Raw genomic sequence first — 17,198 nt, 5'->3', positions numbered from 1 at the left:
TTAATAAATGTAGAAGGAAAGAAGGAAATAGAAAATCACTATTCCAGCCTGAACAAGATGGCAAGACCCCATCTCTACAAAAAATACAAAAAAAATAGCCAGGTGTAGTGGTACATGACTGTACATGACTGTAGTCCCAGCTACTTGACAGGCTGAGGTGGGAGGATCCCTTGAGCCCTGGGAGGTTGAAGTTGCGTCACTGCACTGCAGCCTAGGTGACCAAGTGAGACCCTGTCTCAAAAAATGAAAAAGAAAGAAAATCAACTATTGGCTCATGTCTATGATCCCAGCAAGGTGAGCCAAGAGTTCAAGACCAGTCTGGGCAACATAGTGAGATTTCATCTCTACAAAAAATAAATTAGCCAGGCATAGTGGCACTATGCTTACAGTCTTTCTTTCTTTTTTTTTTTTTTTTTTTTGAGATGGAGTCTCGCTGTCTCCCAGGCTGGAGTGCAGTCGTGCAATCTTGGGTCACTGCAACCTCTACCTCCCAGGTTCAAGTGATTCCCCTGCCTCAGCCTCCTGAGTAGCTGGGACTACAGGCACACACCACTGTACATGACTAATTTTTTGTTTTTTGGTAGAGACGAGGTTTCACCATGTTGGCCAGGATGGTCTCGATCTCCTGACCTTGTGATCCACCCACCTCAGCCACCCAAAGTGCTAGGATTATAGGCAGGAGCCACTGTGCCTGGCCCATTATAGTCTTAACTGCTCAGGAGGCTGAGGTGGGAGGATCACTTGAGTTTGGAAGGTTGCGGCTGCAGTAAGCTATAATCACACCACTGGACTCCAGCCTGGGCGGCAGAGTGAGACCCTGTCTCAAAAAACAAAACAAAACAAAAAAAGTATTTTCCTCACGATATTTATTATTTACAAAATGAAAAATCGTGACATTACAGTGGAGAAACCTGGCAGACACCACCGTAACCAGGGAATCAAAGTTCACGCCACTAGTAATAAGATAGATTGGTATCATATTGTCCCATTTGATGCTCTGAGAAGGGCATATCACTTTGAAGGGGGCCTGCCCCTCCATACCTGTGGGTATTTCTCGAAAGGTGGAGATGAGAGACTGAGAAAAGAAATAAGACACAGAGAGACAAAGTATAGAGGAAGAAAAGTGGGCCCAGGGGACCGGCACTCAGCATACGGAGGACCTGCACCGGCACTGGTCTCTGAGTTCCCTCAGTATTTATTGATCACTATCTCTACCATCTCAGCGAGGGGGATGTGTCAGGACTATAGGGTAATGGTGGGGAGAGGGTCAGCAGGAAAACATGTGAGCAAAGGACTCTGTGTCATAAATAAGTTTAAGGAAAGGCTCTGTGCCTCGATGTGCATGTAGGCCAGATTTATGTTTGACTTTACACAAACATCTCAATGCAGTAAAGAGCAGTATTGCAGCCAGCATGTCTCAGTCAGTATAGTATGAGACTCTTAATCTCAGGGTCATGGGTTCAAGCCCCACATTGGGCGCCAGATGAAGGGGGCCTGCCCCTCCACACCTGCGTGTATTTCTCGAAAGGTGGAGATGAGAGACTGAGAAAAGAAATAAGACACAGAGACAAAGTACAGAGGAAGAAAAGTGGGCCCAGGCGGCACTCAGCATATGGAGGACCCGCACCAGCACTGGTCTCTGAGTTCCCTCAGTATTTATTGATCACTAGCTACCATCTCAGTGAGGGAGATGTGGCAGGACTATAGGGTAATGGTGGGGAGAGAGTCAGCAGGAAAACATGTGAGCAAAGGACTCTGTGTCATAAATAAGTTTAAGGAAAGTTGCTATGCCTCGATGTGCATGTAGGCCAGATTTATGTTTGACTTTACATGAACATCTCAATGCAGTAAAGAGCAATATTGTCGCCAGCATGTCTCACCTCCAGCCATAAGGCGGTTTTCTCCTATCTCAGTAAATAGAATGTCCAATCGGGTTTTATACCACGACATTCCAATCGCAGGGATGAGCAGGAGACAGATGCCTGCCTCTTATCTCAACTGCAAAGAGGCCTTCCTCTTTCACTAGTCCTCCTCAGCACAGACCCTTTACAGGTGTCAGACTGGGGTTGGTCAGGTCTTTCCCTTTCCACGAGGCCATATCTCAGGCTGTCTCAGTGTGGGGAAACCTTGGACAATACCCAGACTTTCTTGGGCAGAGGTCCCTGCAGCTTTCCGCAGTGCATTGTGTCCCTGAGTACTCAAGACTGGAGAATGGCAATGACTTTTACCAAACATACTGCCTGCAAACACATTTTTAACAAAACACATCCTGCACAGCCCTAAGTCCATTAAACCTTGAGTCAATACAGTACATGCTTCTGCAAGCACAGGGTTGGGGCTAGGGTTACAGATTAACAGCATCTCAAAGCAGAAGAATTTTTCTTAGTACAGATCAAAATGGAGTCTCTTATGTCTTCCTTTTTCTACAGAGACACAGTAACAGATTGATTTCTCTTTCCCCCACACACTTCTGTGGTATTCTTCAAAATCCATAACTTCATTTTAAACATGAGAAAACATGAGACAAACTCAAATTGAGGGGCATGCTACAAATAACTGACCAGCACTCTTCAAAAGTATCAAGGCCAGGCATGGTGGCTCATGCCTGTAATCTCAGCACTCTGGAAGGCCAAGGCAAGAGGACTGCTTGAGCCCAGGAGTTCAAGACCAGCCTGGACAACACAGTGAGCCCTTGTCTCAATAAACAATTGTTTAAAAAATTAGCTGGGCATGGTGGGGTGTACCAGTGGTCCCTGCTACCCCAGAGGCTGAAGTGGGAGGATCACCTGAGCCCAGGTGTTTGAGGCTGCAGTGAGCTGTGACTGTGCCACTGCACTCCAGCCTGGGTGACAGAGCAAGACCCTGTCTCAAAAAAAAAAAAAAGTGTCAAGGTTGAAAGGGAAGGAAAGACTGAGGAATAGTCAGATCGGAGGGACCCCAGGGGAAATGACACTAAATGTATTCATGTATTAATAACATGGGGTCCTAGATTGAATTCTTGACAGAAAAAGGGTATTAGTAGGACAGTTAGTAAAATTAGAGAAAAGTCTGGATTTAGTTAACAGTATCAATTTCCTGGTTTTTTTGTTTTTGTTTTTTTTTTTTGAAACGGAGTCTCACTCTGTCATCCAGGCTAGAGTGCAGTGGCGCGATCTTGGCTCACTGCAGCCTCCGCCTTCCAGGTTCAAGCAGTTCTATGCCTCAGCCTCCTGAGTAGCTGGGATTACAGGCACCTACCACCACGCCCAGCTAATTTTTGTATTTTTAGTAGAGACAGGGTTTCACCATCTTGGCCTGGCTGGTCTTGAACTCCTGACCTCATGATTCACCCGCCTCGGCCTCCCAAAGTGCTGGGATTACAGGTGTGAGCCACCGTGCCCCCCCAATTTCCTGGTTTGCTTATACTACAGGTTGGTTATGTAAGAAGCTGTCATTAGGGGAAGCTATCAGGGAAAGAATGTATGGGAAGTCTCTGCACTGTTGATTCCACTTCTCTTTAGATCTTAATAATCCTAAAGTATTTCAAAATCAAGTTAAAAACATAAATAAGGCAGCCCCCACACTCCCTGCGTTATTCCCAGTCCCCCATCTTTGTGTACTTCCTAGCACTTAGCACATAGGCTAATCTTGTTTGTTAACTTTCCTGCTTGTTATCTGACTTCGCTGCAAGCCTGTAAACCCCACGGGGGCAGGAGCTGCCCCATCTTGCTTACCTCAGTGTCTCCTGCACCTAATAATGACTTGTGCACCATTAGTACTGCTTTAAAATGTACTGAATAATGAATTAATTCATATTCCTGGCTGTGACCAGGAAAAATGAATGAGGAAAAGTCAGTATTCTTATAAAGCCTTCAGATCATGAGAAGGTAACAGAGTCAGGAACCTCCTCCTTCATGCCCAAAAGTGAAATTATGGGACCCTCAAAAATAGGATCACTGTCCCAGATTTTGCAGATGGGGGAAATAGATGTACTGCCCAGAAACCTTGCTCCAAACATCAATGGCTCCTTTCAGGGCCACCATAGAGAGAGGATTCCTGGCAGGATGTATCTTAGATGATCGGGATCAGGACATTGGCTGGACAGAGAGCATCTCCCTCATGGGCCCCCCAGCCTATCTGAATCTGACAGGGAGCCCTGGAATGAACTTCCCAACCTTACAACTGGCAGCAGAATTTTACTGGGAAAACCCAAGAAATCACATTGTGCAAACCTAGGCCTTTCCCATGAATTCCCTCCATGGACCCTCAAATCAGCAGCCACTGGGAGGCAGCAGCAGGCATTGCATGCTGTATATTGAGGACCTGTCTAGAGGCCTCGAGTGCTTTTGGCCAGTTCCAGCATGGTTTTAATGCCCCATTTCCCAGCATCAGACGGAGGTGGTCCACGGTAGCAGAAGGAGCCCAGCGAGGAGTCAGGGTTCCGTTTCCACGTGTGGGAACATGGGAGGAGATTGTATTTGGTACTTTCTGTCCGAGCCAGAACTGGGGGACCGTCCCAGTGGCATTGCTGAGGTGCTGCCGCTCAGCCAGGCATCTTTGGGAGATTCCAGACCTTGGTTCTATGGGAAGGTGGGGGCTGGGCATTCACTGACAAGGAAATGCTCCCGAATAGGGTGGGAGAAGCATTCGCTGGACCATAACCAAGTACTGACTACCGTCAACAAACCTGGCTCTTCACAGTTTTCATTTGACCCTGTTTCAAAGTGTTATTTTGCAGGCGTGGACACTGAGCCCAGAAGGTTAAGTGCCTTGACAAAGATCAGGCAGGTGAAAAGGAGGCACCCAGAAGCTGAACTGATAGATTTCTCTCATTCCATACTTTTATTTAGAAAAAAAGAAAACTAGCGGGGTGCAGTGGCTCACGCTTGTAATCCCAGCACTTTGGGAGGCCGAGGCGGGCAGATCACAAGATCAGGAGATCGAGACCATCCTGGCTAACACGGTGAAACCCCGTCTCTACTAAAAATACAAAAAATTAGCCAGGCGTGGTTGCTGGCGCCTGTAGTCCCAGCTCCTGGGGAGGCTGAGGCAGGAGAATGGTGTGAACCTGGGAGGCGGAGCTTGCAGTGAGCTGAAATCATGCCACTGCACTGCAGCCTGGGAGACAGAGCAAGACTCCGTCTCAAAAAAAAAAAAGAAAAAAGAAAAAAAGAAAACTGAACGTCTCCCTTTCCCCACCATGGCTGCTGAGTTTCAGACGTGGTCTTCTGATGGTCCTGGCTGGGTATTGTCACTTTGATACTTTAAGTTGGAAAAGCAGCTGTTAACCTCCAGAGCCATGGCCGCCACTCCTATCCCACGGCCCCTGCCCTTTCACAGCCCTGGGTGGGAAGGACAGAATCCCCACTTCGCAGACAAGGAGACTGATATCACACAGGTTGCTCACAGGGTCAGGACTGGGACCAGGATCCCAGCTACTGGCCAGAGAATCTACCCTTTTCAATGCTCTCTTAGCAGCTAAAGCAGGGGCTGTCTGCCCATGAACCTTCACAGGGGAAAATCTGGGTCCCAACAAATGCTCTTCCTCAGGCCCAGCTTTTGAGAAATATCTTTTCTATCCAAAGGCACAACCACTGGCCATCTCCAGACCCACATGGCTCCAGCAAAGAAAGGACACTCCCTTTGCCCAGTCACAGTAATGCCTATTTCAGTGCCACACCCCAGGAAGTTTTATCAGTTTCTGATAAAAATCATTATTTTCCTAAAAAATTCCCAACTTCCAGGCTTGCCTGGAACAGCCAGGGGAGGCAGTTTCCTGTGCTGGAATTCCTGGGTGGTTTATCGATTTCACAAGCCCACAGCACGGAAGTTTGGAACTCAGGTCGGTTCAGTTGAGCAAAACTCTTGAGTCAGCCTGGGTAGACCCACAGGTCAGGCGGGGAGGGAGGCCACAGCACGGGCGTCCCCACAGAGCTGATGGGTTTGTGGGCTGTTCCCTCAGTCCTCGGATCCCACATGAAGTCAGCATGTGGTCTGCCAACAGGGACACCACTGAGCCCCAGGACCCACCCAGCAGCCCTGCTGTGCCCTGGGGCACAAGCACATAGAGCCACGCTTTGAAAGCGGACAGGAGCCGGGACTGAGCTGCTCCGTCACTGTCGCATGCCCTGTGACAGCCAACAGCATGGACTGATTTCGTCTTGCAAATGGGGGATTTTTACACAGCCATGTAACACAGGGGGATCTGCAGTTCCTGAACCCACTGAAATTGTCACCCAAGTCATTGTGTGAGTGTGTTAGGGAAGAGAGCATACGTGTGTAGATATTCATGGTAGGAGGTCCAGAACTCTGCCATCAGTGATCTCTGCCTATGGGAAGAGATCGTGGCCTACATCACGGCATCTGAGCAGCCCGGCTCTCAGGCGAGCTTTTGCTGCATGCCCAGCACCCTCAGGTGCTGTGGGACAAGGCAAGTTCATTTTTCCTCCGCCCTGGGCTGGGATGAGCGGCCACCTCCTTCTGCCCACACACGTCTGGCCCCATCCCCCGCCCCACACAGCTGTTCGCCTGCCCGTGTCTGGACCAGGTTCCCACCGCGAGGACAGGAAGTGCTCCCCACATCCGCCTCGGCCCGCACAGCCTGGTGCTTTTCCAAACCTGACTGTGGTCACTGAGCCCAGTAACCAGAGAGAAATTTTAAAAAGACTCACAAACATATCATTGAAATCTCAGTGCTGGGTTTTGGGGAAGGCACTGGGCGGCTCCCACCCCTGCTTTCCGGAAACACAGATTTCTAGAGTTTGAAAGGGACGGGAGGCTAAAGTTAGACTGCCCTAAATATAGCGTCCTGGGTATTTCCGGATATTTCCGGACACTTGGGGAAATGTGGGCTTTATTCCGCAACTGCAGCCTTTGTTTGATTGGCAGGCCAGCCCCTGCCACGGGGCCCTGCTGCCCATCTCACTTCCAGCCTGGCCTCTACCCTTGCCTCCACCGTGTCTTCTAATTCCCCTCCACCCACGCCGCCTCCCTGCTGCCCCCGTCCCCTGTGCTTCCCACTGGCCAGAGGCGCAGCCCAGGCTCCTGGCCCGGGATTCGAACCCTCAGCAGGCAGGCCGCAGCAGAGCTCATGTGCCGTCCCCAACATCGCTGACCTGTGGGCGCCTCCACCCTGTGCATGCGAGGTCCCCTCTCCCTAGAGCACCCTCCCTGCCACCTTCTCCACCTACCAAGACCCATCCCACCCTTCAAAGCCAGTTCAGATGCCACCTGCTCAGATCCCATCACCCAGTGAGACCCTCCGACTTCCCCAGCACCTGACTGGCCTCTCCGGGAGTTGTCACTCCTGCCCTGGTTTTTCTTGTTCCTTTCCACGTTTCCCTCCTTTCTCTTCCACTTTGTTCCAGAAAGGAAACGTGGGTCTCCTGCCCTCTGCTGTTTCCTGGTGCTTGCTTTCCCTGCCCTGCCCTCAGACGCCTCTGCTCTGGCCCTCTGCCTTGGCTGGCCGGCCCCTGCAGGGCCCGTCTCCCTGACACCATGGCAGATTCGCACTCATGCCTCAGCCCAGCTCAGCTGTCAGCCCTGAGCCCTCCGCTACTGCACCTCCCATCCAGGCAGCGGGCAGGCTCTGGATGGCTTATGTCCCCTGAGATGCCGTCGGTTATGTCGGTTATGTCCCTGTCTACCAGGTTTCCCTGCAGAGCTGGGGCCCTTTTCTGCCTTGGGTCCAATGTCCATCTTCCCTTTAGCCTGGAAGCTCCCAGAGGGGGCTCCCTCCTGTCTCATCTCTGGGTCCCAGGACCAGCTGGGCCGAGAAGGGGGCGCAACGGGAGTTCGGGATTTGGAACCTGGGGCCTGTTGAGCACCAGCCAGGTGCAGGGCTCAGGGTGAGCCTGGCTGCAGGGCCTCTTGGCCCTGTCTACACCCCGGGACCAAGCCTGGAACAAACGTTTGCACAAAATGAAGCCAGCCCCACCCAGGCCTCCCTGGGTCCCCTCCACCTTGAGTGCTGGGTGTCTGGGGGCGGTGGCTCACACCAGCTCTGCCTCCTCCAGAGCCCGAGCCATTCTGAGTGCCAGCCCAGCGATGCTTTGTCTTCTAGTGGAGCGAGACCGTGCCCTGGGCCACCAGGAGCCCCATTGGAAGGAGTTCCGCTTTGACCTGACCCAGATCCCGGCTGGGGAGGTGGTCACAGCTGCGGAGTTCCGGATTTACAAGGTGCCCAGCATCTACCTGCTCAACAGGACCCTCCACGTCAGCATGTTCCAGGTGGTCCAGGAGCAGTCCAACAGGTGCCTTCCCCTTGGCCCAGGTGCCCCCTACCCCTTCCCGCCTCACAGTCTCATGGTCAAGGCAGCCCAGCAGGGAGTGGGGGTGGGTGGAGCATTTCCCAGAGGACCCGAAAGAGACCCTCAAAGATGGGAAAGATGCTTGGCCCGAGCCCCCTGCACTGTGGGAAGAGCCCCAGTGACAATCCTGACTTGAAGTCCCTGCCCTGCCATCCTGGCTGTGGGGACTTGGACAGGTCACTGAGCCTCAATTTCCCCATGTGTACACCTCTGTGGGCTGAGGCAATGAGATGAGGCTCAGAAGGGGCGCAGCCACAGTCAGGTGGGAGACGCTCCGGTGACAGCCCCCAGCGGGCCCTGGAGACACGGAGGCAGCTGTGCCGGCCGCCGGTTAATTGTTCTTTCATGTCCACAGGGAGTCTGACTTGTTCTTTTTGGATCTTCAGACGCTCCGAGCTGGAGACGAGGGCTGGCTGGTGCTGGATGTCACAGCAGCCAGTGACTGCTGGTTGCTGAAGCGTCACAAGGACCTGGGACTCCGCCTCTATGTGGAGACTGAGGATGGTGAGGCTGGGGGCTCTGCAGCCCCTGGGGCTTCTCTGTGCCAGCACAGGCAGTGGTAGCGGCTTCCTGTGGCCTCAGGTGCCCAGCCTCACCAGCTGTGCCTGCTGCAAGGGTCACTGAGGTCCAGGGCACGAGGTCTGGCCTAGTGGGGGTGTTCCCTCCTCTCCCTCTGCTTCCCAGGAAGCAGGCGGCTCTTCCCACGGAGCAGCCTCCACCTTGGGAGTTTCTGTCCTGGGAAGGGAAGGAGGGGAAGTGTCTGTACCCTCAGGCACTGAGGCCAGGAGGCTAGGTTTGAAACCCAGCTTGGCAGTGCCCTGCCTCAGTGACCTTGGCTGGGACTTACCTTTCCAGACCCCGTCTTCTCTTCCACAGGATGGGGATTCACGCCCTTGTTCATTCCACAGGTGACACTGGGGAGAGCCTCTTTTATGCCAGGCAATAGGAATACAAAGGCCAAAGTGGGCACGAAATGGGTGTGTTTGAGGCCCGGCAAGGGGGCGCCATGGAGCAGCGGTGAGGGCGGGGTCCCAGGGGCCATTCTGAGTCAGGGTAAACCAGGGCCAGGTGCTGGGGTTCTTAGCGTCATTTATTTTATTTAATAGCAGTGGAGGACGACAGGATCTGATTCGGCTTTTAAAAGAGAACCCTCTGAGATGCCCCCCTCTCGGGGTGGAGCAGAGCTCCCCACCCCTTCCGTGGGCTGCACCCAATGACTTGCTTCCCGAAAGTGCGGTGTGGACAGGGCGTGGGGGACCTGACGCGCAGCGCCTCAGCCAGGTGAGGAAGGCTCACTGCAGTGACCGGCACGGCATCAGCATGTGCCCTGGGTGTAAGGGAAGGAGAAGACCACTGAGCCTCAGAGGGCCCCCTCCGTGAACCCGAAACCCCAGTCCAGCCACGAGAAAACCGTCAAACAAACTCAAAGAGAAGGGCTTTCCGCAGAATACCTGACAAGCGCTTCTCAAAACCGCCAAGCTCATCAAAAAAAGGGAAGGTTGGGAAATTGGAGGAGCCCAGAGGCACCTAAGAAGACCAGCTCAGTGCATGTGGGGTCCTGGGTTGAGTCCTGGACCAGCAAAAGGGCATTAGGGAGAAGTTATGAAATCCAGATCGATCATGGTGTTTACTTAATAATAAGGTATCAGTATTGGTTCATTAGTTATGAGAAAGGTACCCTACTAGTGTAAAATATTAGCATTTCCCAGAGGAAACTGGATCCAGGTGTATGGGAACTCCTTGTGTAGTTTTTTTTTTCTTTGAGACAGGGTTTGGCTCTGTTGCTCAGGCTGGAGTGCAGTGGTGCAATCACAGCTGATGGTAACCTCCAACTCCTGGGCTCGAGCGATCCTCCCACCTTAGCCTCTGTACTATCTTTACAAAGTTTTATGTAACTATCAACTGTTGTAAAATTAAAACTTAATATATGCATAAAGAGCCCCCTGACTTCAGTGGGAGAGCAGACTGAGAGGGACAAGAGTGAAGTCAGAGAGACGCATGGGGGCCCCACAGTGGTCCAGGTGGGCGCTGTGAGCGGCTTGTTGGTAGCAGTGGAGATGGAGAAAGATGAGTCGATTTCAGTGTCAGGACATGCTTATAGCTGGCGAGGAGGTGAGGGAACAGGAGGAAGCCTGAATGATGTGTGGTTGGAACCAGTGGATTTTTTTTCAATAGATTTTTCTTTTGGCCTGAGTTGGGGAAAGATAGTTGAAGGGCAGGTTTGAGGTGGGTGGCCAAGGGTTCTCTTTTGGCTGGAATATTACTGAGCCCCCTGGGATGTTACTGAGATCACTGGTCCTCATGGAAATGCCATTCCAGGGACCGGTGAGCGTGAAGACCCAGGCGAGGGAGGTGCTGGCATGTAAGTGGATTTAAAGCATGGGATGGGACCAGGTCATCTAGGGAAGGAGGGTAGTGGTGGAGAAGAAAGAGGGCCTGGCCCAGAGCCCTGGGACCTCCAACATCCAGAGACCTCACAAGGAGGGGCCACAGAGAGCCCACAGAGACCAGCCAGGGAGGGAGCAGGGCACCTGGAGGATGAGGTGACCCAGACGCCAGAGTAAAGTGTTTCCAGAAGCAAGGGTTTGTCATTTGTGTCCTGCTGTGGGCACTGAAGGCAAGAACAGAGAAGTGACCAAGGGTTTTGCCATCACAGAGGTTGCTGATGACTCAAATATCCGTGGAGTGTGGGTCTGACTGAGGAGGTGGAGGGAGACAGGCAGTGGAGGCAGGAGACAGTTCTTTCCAGAACTTTTGCTGGGGAAGGGGAGCAGAGACGTGGGCTGGGGCTGGAGAGAACCCGGGACAAAGCAGGTCCTTTACAGGTGAGGAGACGCCTGCACACTGCAGGTGATGCAGTGATTCTGTGCAGAGGGAAGAAAACTGCAAAATTCCACACAAGTTGGAGCAGGGAGCTGGAGTGGGGGAGGTGGAGAGGGCGGGGGGACGCAGAGGACAAGACGGGGGCCCTCTTCAGAGCAGGGACCCTTCCTGATGGAGGTGAGGGATAGTGTCCCCACTGTCGCAGTGAGGGGTGAACCTGAGCTCTGGGGGGCTGTAGTGGGGCAGGCACTCGCTCTCCGGGTTGTCACAGGATTAAAGGAGGGTGCTTGGCACAGAGTGATGCCCAGTGAAGGTGTTCATGTGCGTCGGTGTCACCCAGTGGCGCCTGCTCATTGGACACTTGGTGTCTCTAATGAGCTGGGGAAGCTGGGAGGAAGCTTGGGCGGGGCGGTTGGAGTTTGTGTCTGAGGCTCCACTGGGGCAGGAGGGGATCTGGCCGGTGTCCTCCACGCGGAGCCTGACCTCAGCTCTGTCCTGCGCCCAGGCCTGTGCGCTGGACACGGAGGACTGACTCGGGGTCCCCCAGCCCAGGGCGGAGCAGGGGAACGGCCCCTCCCTGTCGCGGGTCGCAGGCTTGGCCTGGAGGCTGCGCCTGGCCGTGGAGACCTGCTGGGAGGGAGTGTGTCAGGGCGCGGGCGCCCTCCCTGCTCTGTGACGCGTGGCCCGAGGCGCACGCGGGGCTCACACCGCCTGTCCTGGCCTCCGACCCGGGCCGACTATGGCGGCGCTGCGGCTCCTGGCGTCGGTGCTCGGGCGCGGGGTCCCTGCCGGCGGCTCAGGGCTCGCGCTGTCCCAAGGCTGCGCCCGCTGCTTTGCCACCAGCCCCCGGCCCCGCGCCAAGTTCTACGCGGACTCGGTGGAGATGGTGAAGGACATCTCTAACGGGGCGACCGTCATGATCGGGGGCTTCGGGCTCTGCGGGATCCCCGAGAACCTGATCGCCGCGCTGCCCGGGACCCGCGTGAAGCACCTGCAGGTGGTCAGCAGCAACGTGGGCGTGGAGGACTTCGGCCTGGGCCTCCTGCTGGCCGCTCGGCAGGTCCGCGGCATCGTCTGTTTCTACGTGGGCGAGAACACGCTGTGCAAGAGCCAGTACCTGGCAGGAGAGCTGGAGCTGGAGCTCACGCCCCAGGGCACCCTGGCCGAGCGCATCCGCGCGGGGGGCGCTGGGGTGCCCGCCTTCTACACTCCCACGGGCTACGGGACCCTGGTCCAGGAAGGGGGCGCCCCCATCCGCTACACCCCGGACGGCCACCTGGCGCTCATGAGCCAGCCCCGAGAGGTGAGGGAGTTCCACGGCGACCACTTCGTTTTGGAGCGCGCCATCCGGGCGGACTTCGCCCCAATGAACGGGTGGAAGGCCGACCCCGCAGGAAACGTGGTCTTCAGGAGAAGCGCCCGCAATTTCAACGTGCCCATGTGCAAAGCTGCAGACGTCACGGCGGTGGAGGTGGAAGAGATCGTGGACGTGGGGGCTTTCCCCCCAGAAGACATCCACGTTCCTAACATTTATGTAGATCGCATAATAAAGAGGCAGAAATGCGAGAAACTAATCGAGCGCTTAACGATCAGGAAAGAGGAAGATGGAGACGCCGAAAAGAAAGGACGCCAGGACGCGAATCATCAGACGCGCAGCTCTGGAATTTGAGGACGGCATGTACGCCAATCTGGGCATAGGCATCCCCCTGCTGGCCAGCAACTTCATCAGTCCCAGCATGACTGTCCATCTTCACAGTGAGAACGGGATCCTGGGCCTGGGCCCGTTTCCCACGGAAGATGAGGTGGATGCCGACCTCATCAGTGCAGGCAAGCAGACGGTCACGGTGCTTCCCGGGGGCTGCTGCTTCGCCAGCGACGACTCCTTCGCCATGATCCGAGGGGGACACATCCACCTAACCTGCATGGTCGCCATGCAGGTCTCTAAATACGGCGACCTGGCGAACTGGATGATCCCTGGCAAGAAGGTGAAAGGCATGGGCGGTGCCATGGACTTGGTGTCCAGTCAGAAGACCAGAGTAGTGGTCACCATGCAGCACTGCACAAAGGACAACACCCCCAAGATCATGGAGAAATGCACCATGCCGCTGACCGGGAAGCGGTGCGTGGACCGCATCATCACCGAGAAGGCCCTGTTCGACGTGCACAGGAAGAGAGGGCTGACCGTGGACGACGTCAGAAAGAGCACGGGGTGTGCCTTTGCTATGTCCCCGAACTTTAGGCCCATGCAGCAGGTGGCACCCTGATGGGACCCGGATCTGGGCGGGGAGGTGCGCTCCTCAGGGGTCCCACTGGGTTCCCCAGGGGACGTTGGTTACCGCAGGAATACATTTCCCCAGCGCTGGGAGGGGGTTTGCTGCTGGCTTCCGACTTTCCTCCCTAGGTGGTAGGTGGACTAGGTGGACTGTGCTCCTCTAGAGAGCTGCGACTTTAATTAAAAACAAAAGGAAAACAGATCAGCTCCTCTCTGTGTTCCTCGAGCACTGCAAGGAAGGAGAGGAGTAGGGTGGGGGAGCTTCTTCAGGCCTGCCAGATGCAGGGCTCTGAACTGAGACCAGCTGTTAGTCCCCTTCCCCACCCCCACCTTGCCCAGCCATACCCAGCCAGGCCCCTGCAATTTGCTGGAAAGTATATGACAATCCTGGCTCTGACCCACCTTGCTCTGGGACCCTGGACAGTTGCTGCTCTCTCTGGGCCTTAGTTTCTGCTTCTGTAAAATGGGAACCTGGGATTAGCTGCTTCAAGGGTCCCCAGTCAGGCTTGCCTGGCCTGTGAGACCTACAGAGGGGTTCCCAGCACCCAAGCCAGGCCTGGCTCAGAGGGGCTCTGTGAGGGTCTGTGGTGTAACTGATCTAATTCGACATTCTATCCTGTGTCTGGGAGACCCCCCCATAATACCCTTGAACACAGCTGCACAGAAGCAAATAGTGAGGAAAGCCTGCAGGACTGATGGGCTCCCAGGCCCCATGGCAGGCAGGGGTCTCCAGGGAATCGCAGGACAGAGCTGCATGTGGAGCCAGGAGGGCTGCCCTGGGCCCCAGGCCATCCCCATGTGTCAGCCAGTCCACAGAGTGCCACTCCAGTGCCCGGGTTGGTGACCGTTATCACCCCACACAGGCTGCTCTGTTCTCTCCCCGTTGTGACCTCACTTGCCTTTTCCTCTGCGCCCCGGCTGTTCCTTGTATTTCTGCTGCTTCCCCATAACCTTGACTCACCGTGAACCAAGCTCTGCCCAGTGGCTTCTCTCTGGGCCTCCTTCCTGTCAGCGCCTGCAGCTCACAGCCTCCCTGTCTCAGCAGCTCTTGTCCACACTCCTTTGTTTGTGGCAGGTGATGTCACTGGTCAAAGGTTGGTCTCTGGATTCACTGGTTGTTCAGTCAAGTGGCCAGCGGGCACCGGGACTGAGGCACAGCTGCTTAAGGGCTGACCTTTGAGTGGGACTGAGGGTGGGGCAGGCAGTGTCCTTGACCTGTAGGGTGCACTGGAGAACTATGTAGGAATAAATACATCTGTATGTGTGATGTCTTGTCTAAGCGTATGTGCATCTGTTTATACAGACCCACATATATGCATGTGTGTACATATGTGTGTACTTCTGTGCTTGTAAAGTGGAGGTGAAATGTGCTTTCGTGTAAACTGAACAACTGGCACTGTTTAAAGAGACAAGACAATGAGCTGGTAATCATGCTTCTGCAATTCAGTATCAGGAAATTTCACCCATGCATGGAGTGAAGAGGCTCTGTTGCACTCCCATCTTTATCGTGAAATCCAGGAAGTAACCTACGTATCTGATGATGAGCCAATATCAAGTAAATTATGGTGTACTGCTCCAAGGGATTTTATACATTTGAAACGTTTATTTTAGAGACTTTTTTTTTTTTGAGATGGAGTTTCGCTCTTGTCCCCAAGGCTGGAGTGCAATGGCGCAATCTCGGCTCACTGCAACCTCTGCCTCCTGGGTTCAAGCGATTCTCTTGCCTCAGCCTCCCGAGTAGCTGGAATTACAGGCACACGCCACCACGCCTGGCTAATTTCTGTACCATGTCGGCCAGGCTGGTCTCAAACTCCTGACCTCAAGTGATCTTCCCTCCTCGGGCTCCCGAAGTGCTAGGATTACAGGCGTGAGCCACGGCGCCCACCCTTTTGAGAGTTTTTTAAACAGCAAACATTTTATTTATTTATTTATTTTGAGACAGGATCTTGCTCTGTCACCCAAGCTGGAGTGCAGTGGTGCAAACATGGCTCACTTCAGCCTCCCAGGCCCAAACAATCCTCCTGCCTCAGCCTCCCAAGTAGCTGAGACCACAGGCATGTGCCACCACACCCAGCTAATTTTTTTATTTTTAGTAGAGATGGGGTCTCACTATGTTTCCCAAGCTAGTCTTGAACTCCAGGGCTGAAGCCATCCTCCAGCCTCACCTTCCCAAAGTGCTGGGATTACAGGTGTGAGCCACCATACCTGGCTACTTGAAAGGTGAAAAAAAAAACGAGGACTTCTTTGCTGGGCTGACAGCTGTGTAAAACTTGAATGGACAGAATAGCCCAGTAAAATGAAAATGTATGGGAGTTGGAGGGGCTTTAAAATGGTATTTTTTCTCAAAACTTTATCATGGTTAACTGCTTTTACAATAGAAGGGTTATTGAAATCCAAACAAGTACAGGATGATACACAGTTTTATTGGTGAGGCTTGGCATCTCCAGGGTTAGTTATTATGTTTTCAGCGGCATCCTCAGTCTAGAAGCGGCTGTGGGGGACAATCCTGTTTACAGGCTTCACTCCTCCTGGGGCTGAGGCCCAAGTCAGATCTCTGCTTCAGCCTTTTCTTTCTTTCTTTTCTGTCCATAAACCCAGCTCGTGCATAAGAACTTGGGCTCTGGGACTTGGTTCCAATGTCTCTGCTCTGCCTGGCATCTCCCTTGTGGGCATCAGGGAGACAATGCCCTGCTCTTGGGCTGTGCCCAGCAGAACAAGCACTCGCTCAACCTGGCAGATGCTGCCATGAGCTGTCTCGGTGATAAATTTGACATTCACACCCCAGAAAGTGCAGGACAGAAGACAGAACACAGGCCTCGGGGTCCTTGGACCAAGGTGGGAGCGCTGGTTCTCGGAGTCACTGGCAGTAGGACTCTGGGTCTCCTGTGAAGTAGGAGCTGCAGGGTTACCATAAAGACCCAGTGAGGTGATCCATGGGAAAAATCTTCCAACTTGTAAAACACTTCACAAATGCCTGTGACACAGCTGTCACTAATAACACTGCCTGCAGTTCACTGAGGCCCTCAACCCCCCCCCCCACCTCCTCCAAATCTGTCCCCAGGAGAGACATGGACTGGCTGGGGCTGGACCAAGGACTCCAGGCTTCAGATGTGGAAACTGAGGCTCAGCAGGACCCCTTGGGTCCTCAGCCTCCATGCTCCTGGACCTGCCCAGGCCCCGGCAGAGAGACCGCTGCTGTGTCTGCTGCAGGGCCACTGCCCATGAGTGACCCCTCTCTCCTTTCTGTCTCAGGGCACAGTGTGGATCCTGGCCTGGCCGGCCTGCTGGGTCAACGGGCCCCGCGCTCCCAACAGCCTTTCGTGGTCACTTTCTTCAGGGCCAGTCCAAGTCCCATCCGCACCCCTCGGGCAGTGAGGCCACTGAGGAGGAAGCAGCCGAAGAAAACCAACGAGTTGCCGCAGGCCAACCGACTCCCAGGGATCTTTGGTGAGGGTCGGGCAGGCTGGGGCCAAGGCCCTGTGGGCTTCTGGCTGAGAGAGGCAGGGCGAGAACCAAGTGGTGGCCCAGAGCCCTCAGGCTCAGGTCGGTTCAAGCTGACGGCCACTCTCCAGCCACCTTTCCTGACACCATCTTTGCCCTGATGCACCCTGGTGACCGGCACTCCAGAGGCCTGTCCTGGCTGTCCCTGCTGCCCAGAAGGCCCCCTCTCTCCCCCTGGCTCCTCCAGGTCTTTCTCTGGAGTCTCCTTCAGAATCAGCTGCCCCTTCCCTGGGAGCCGCAGCCCCTCATGACCTGCGGTTGTGCCTGGGCACCCTGCGGGATCCTCAGTTGCTTATGCAAAGTTTTCTCCCCAG

At 54.3% G+C, this 17,198-nt stretch overlaps 2 protein-coding genes across 2 annotated transcripts in view; both read left to right on the top strand.

Moving 5' to 3' along the window:
* LOC101149312 (bone morphogenetic protein 8A) overlaps positions 1-17,198 on the top strand; it is a 32,294-nt gene that overhangs the window by 11,130 nt on the left and 3,966 nt on the right. The window contains exons 2-4 of the mRNA XM_004025520.5: positions 8,042-8,231; positions 8,644-8,792; positions 16,636-16,830. Coding sequence (XP_004025569.4) covers positions 8,042-8,231; positions 8,644-8,792; positions 16,636-16,830 — 534 coding nt within the window. The remainder of the gene's footprint in view (positions 1-8,041; positions 8,232-8,643; positions 8,793-16,635; positions 16,831-17,198) is intronic.
* Positions 8,821-14,457, top strand: LOC115930581 (succinyl-CoA:3-ketoacid coenzyme A transferase 2, mitochondrial-like). The gene is given in 2 exon segments (XM_055392148.2): positions 8,821-12,731; positions 12,733-14,457. Coding segments are annotated over 2 exon segments (1,524 nt in total). The 5' UTR covers positions 8,821-11,850; the 3' UTR covers positions 13,376-14,457.

Source organism: Gorilla gorilla, chromosome 1 (assembly GCF_029281585.2).
Source record: "Gorilla gorilla gorilla isolate KB3781 chromosome 1, NHGRI_mGorGor1-v2.1_pri, whole genome shotgun sequence".
Taxonomy (NCBI): Eukaryota; Metazoa; Chordata; class Mammalia; order Primates; family Hominidae; genus Gorilla; species Gorilla gorilla.
The sequence above is the reverse complement of the archived record's forward strand: the minus strand, read 5'-3'. Positions and strand labels throughout refer to the sequence as shown.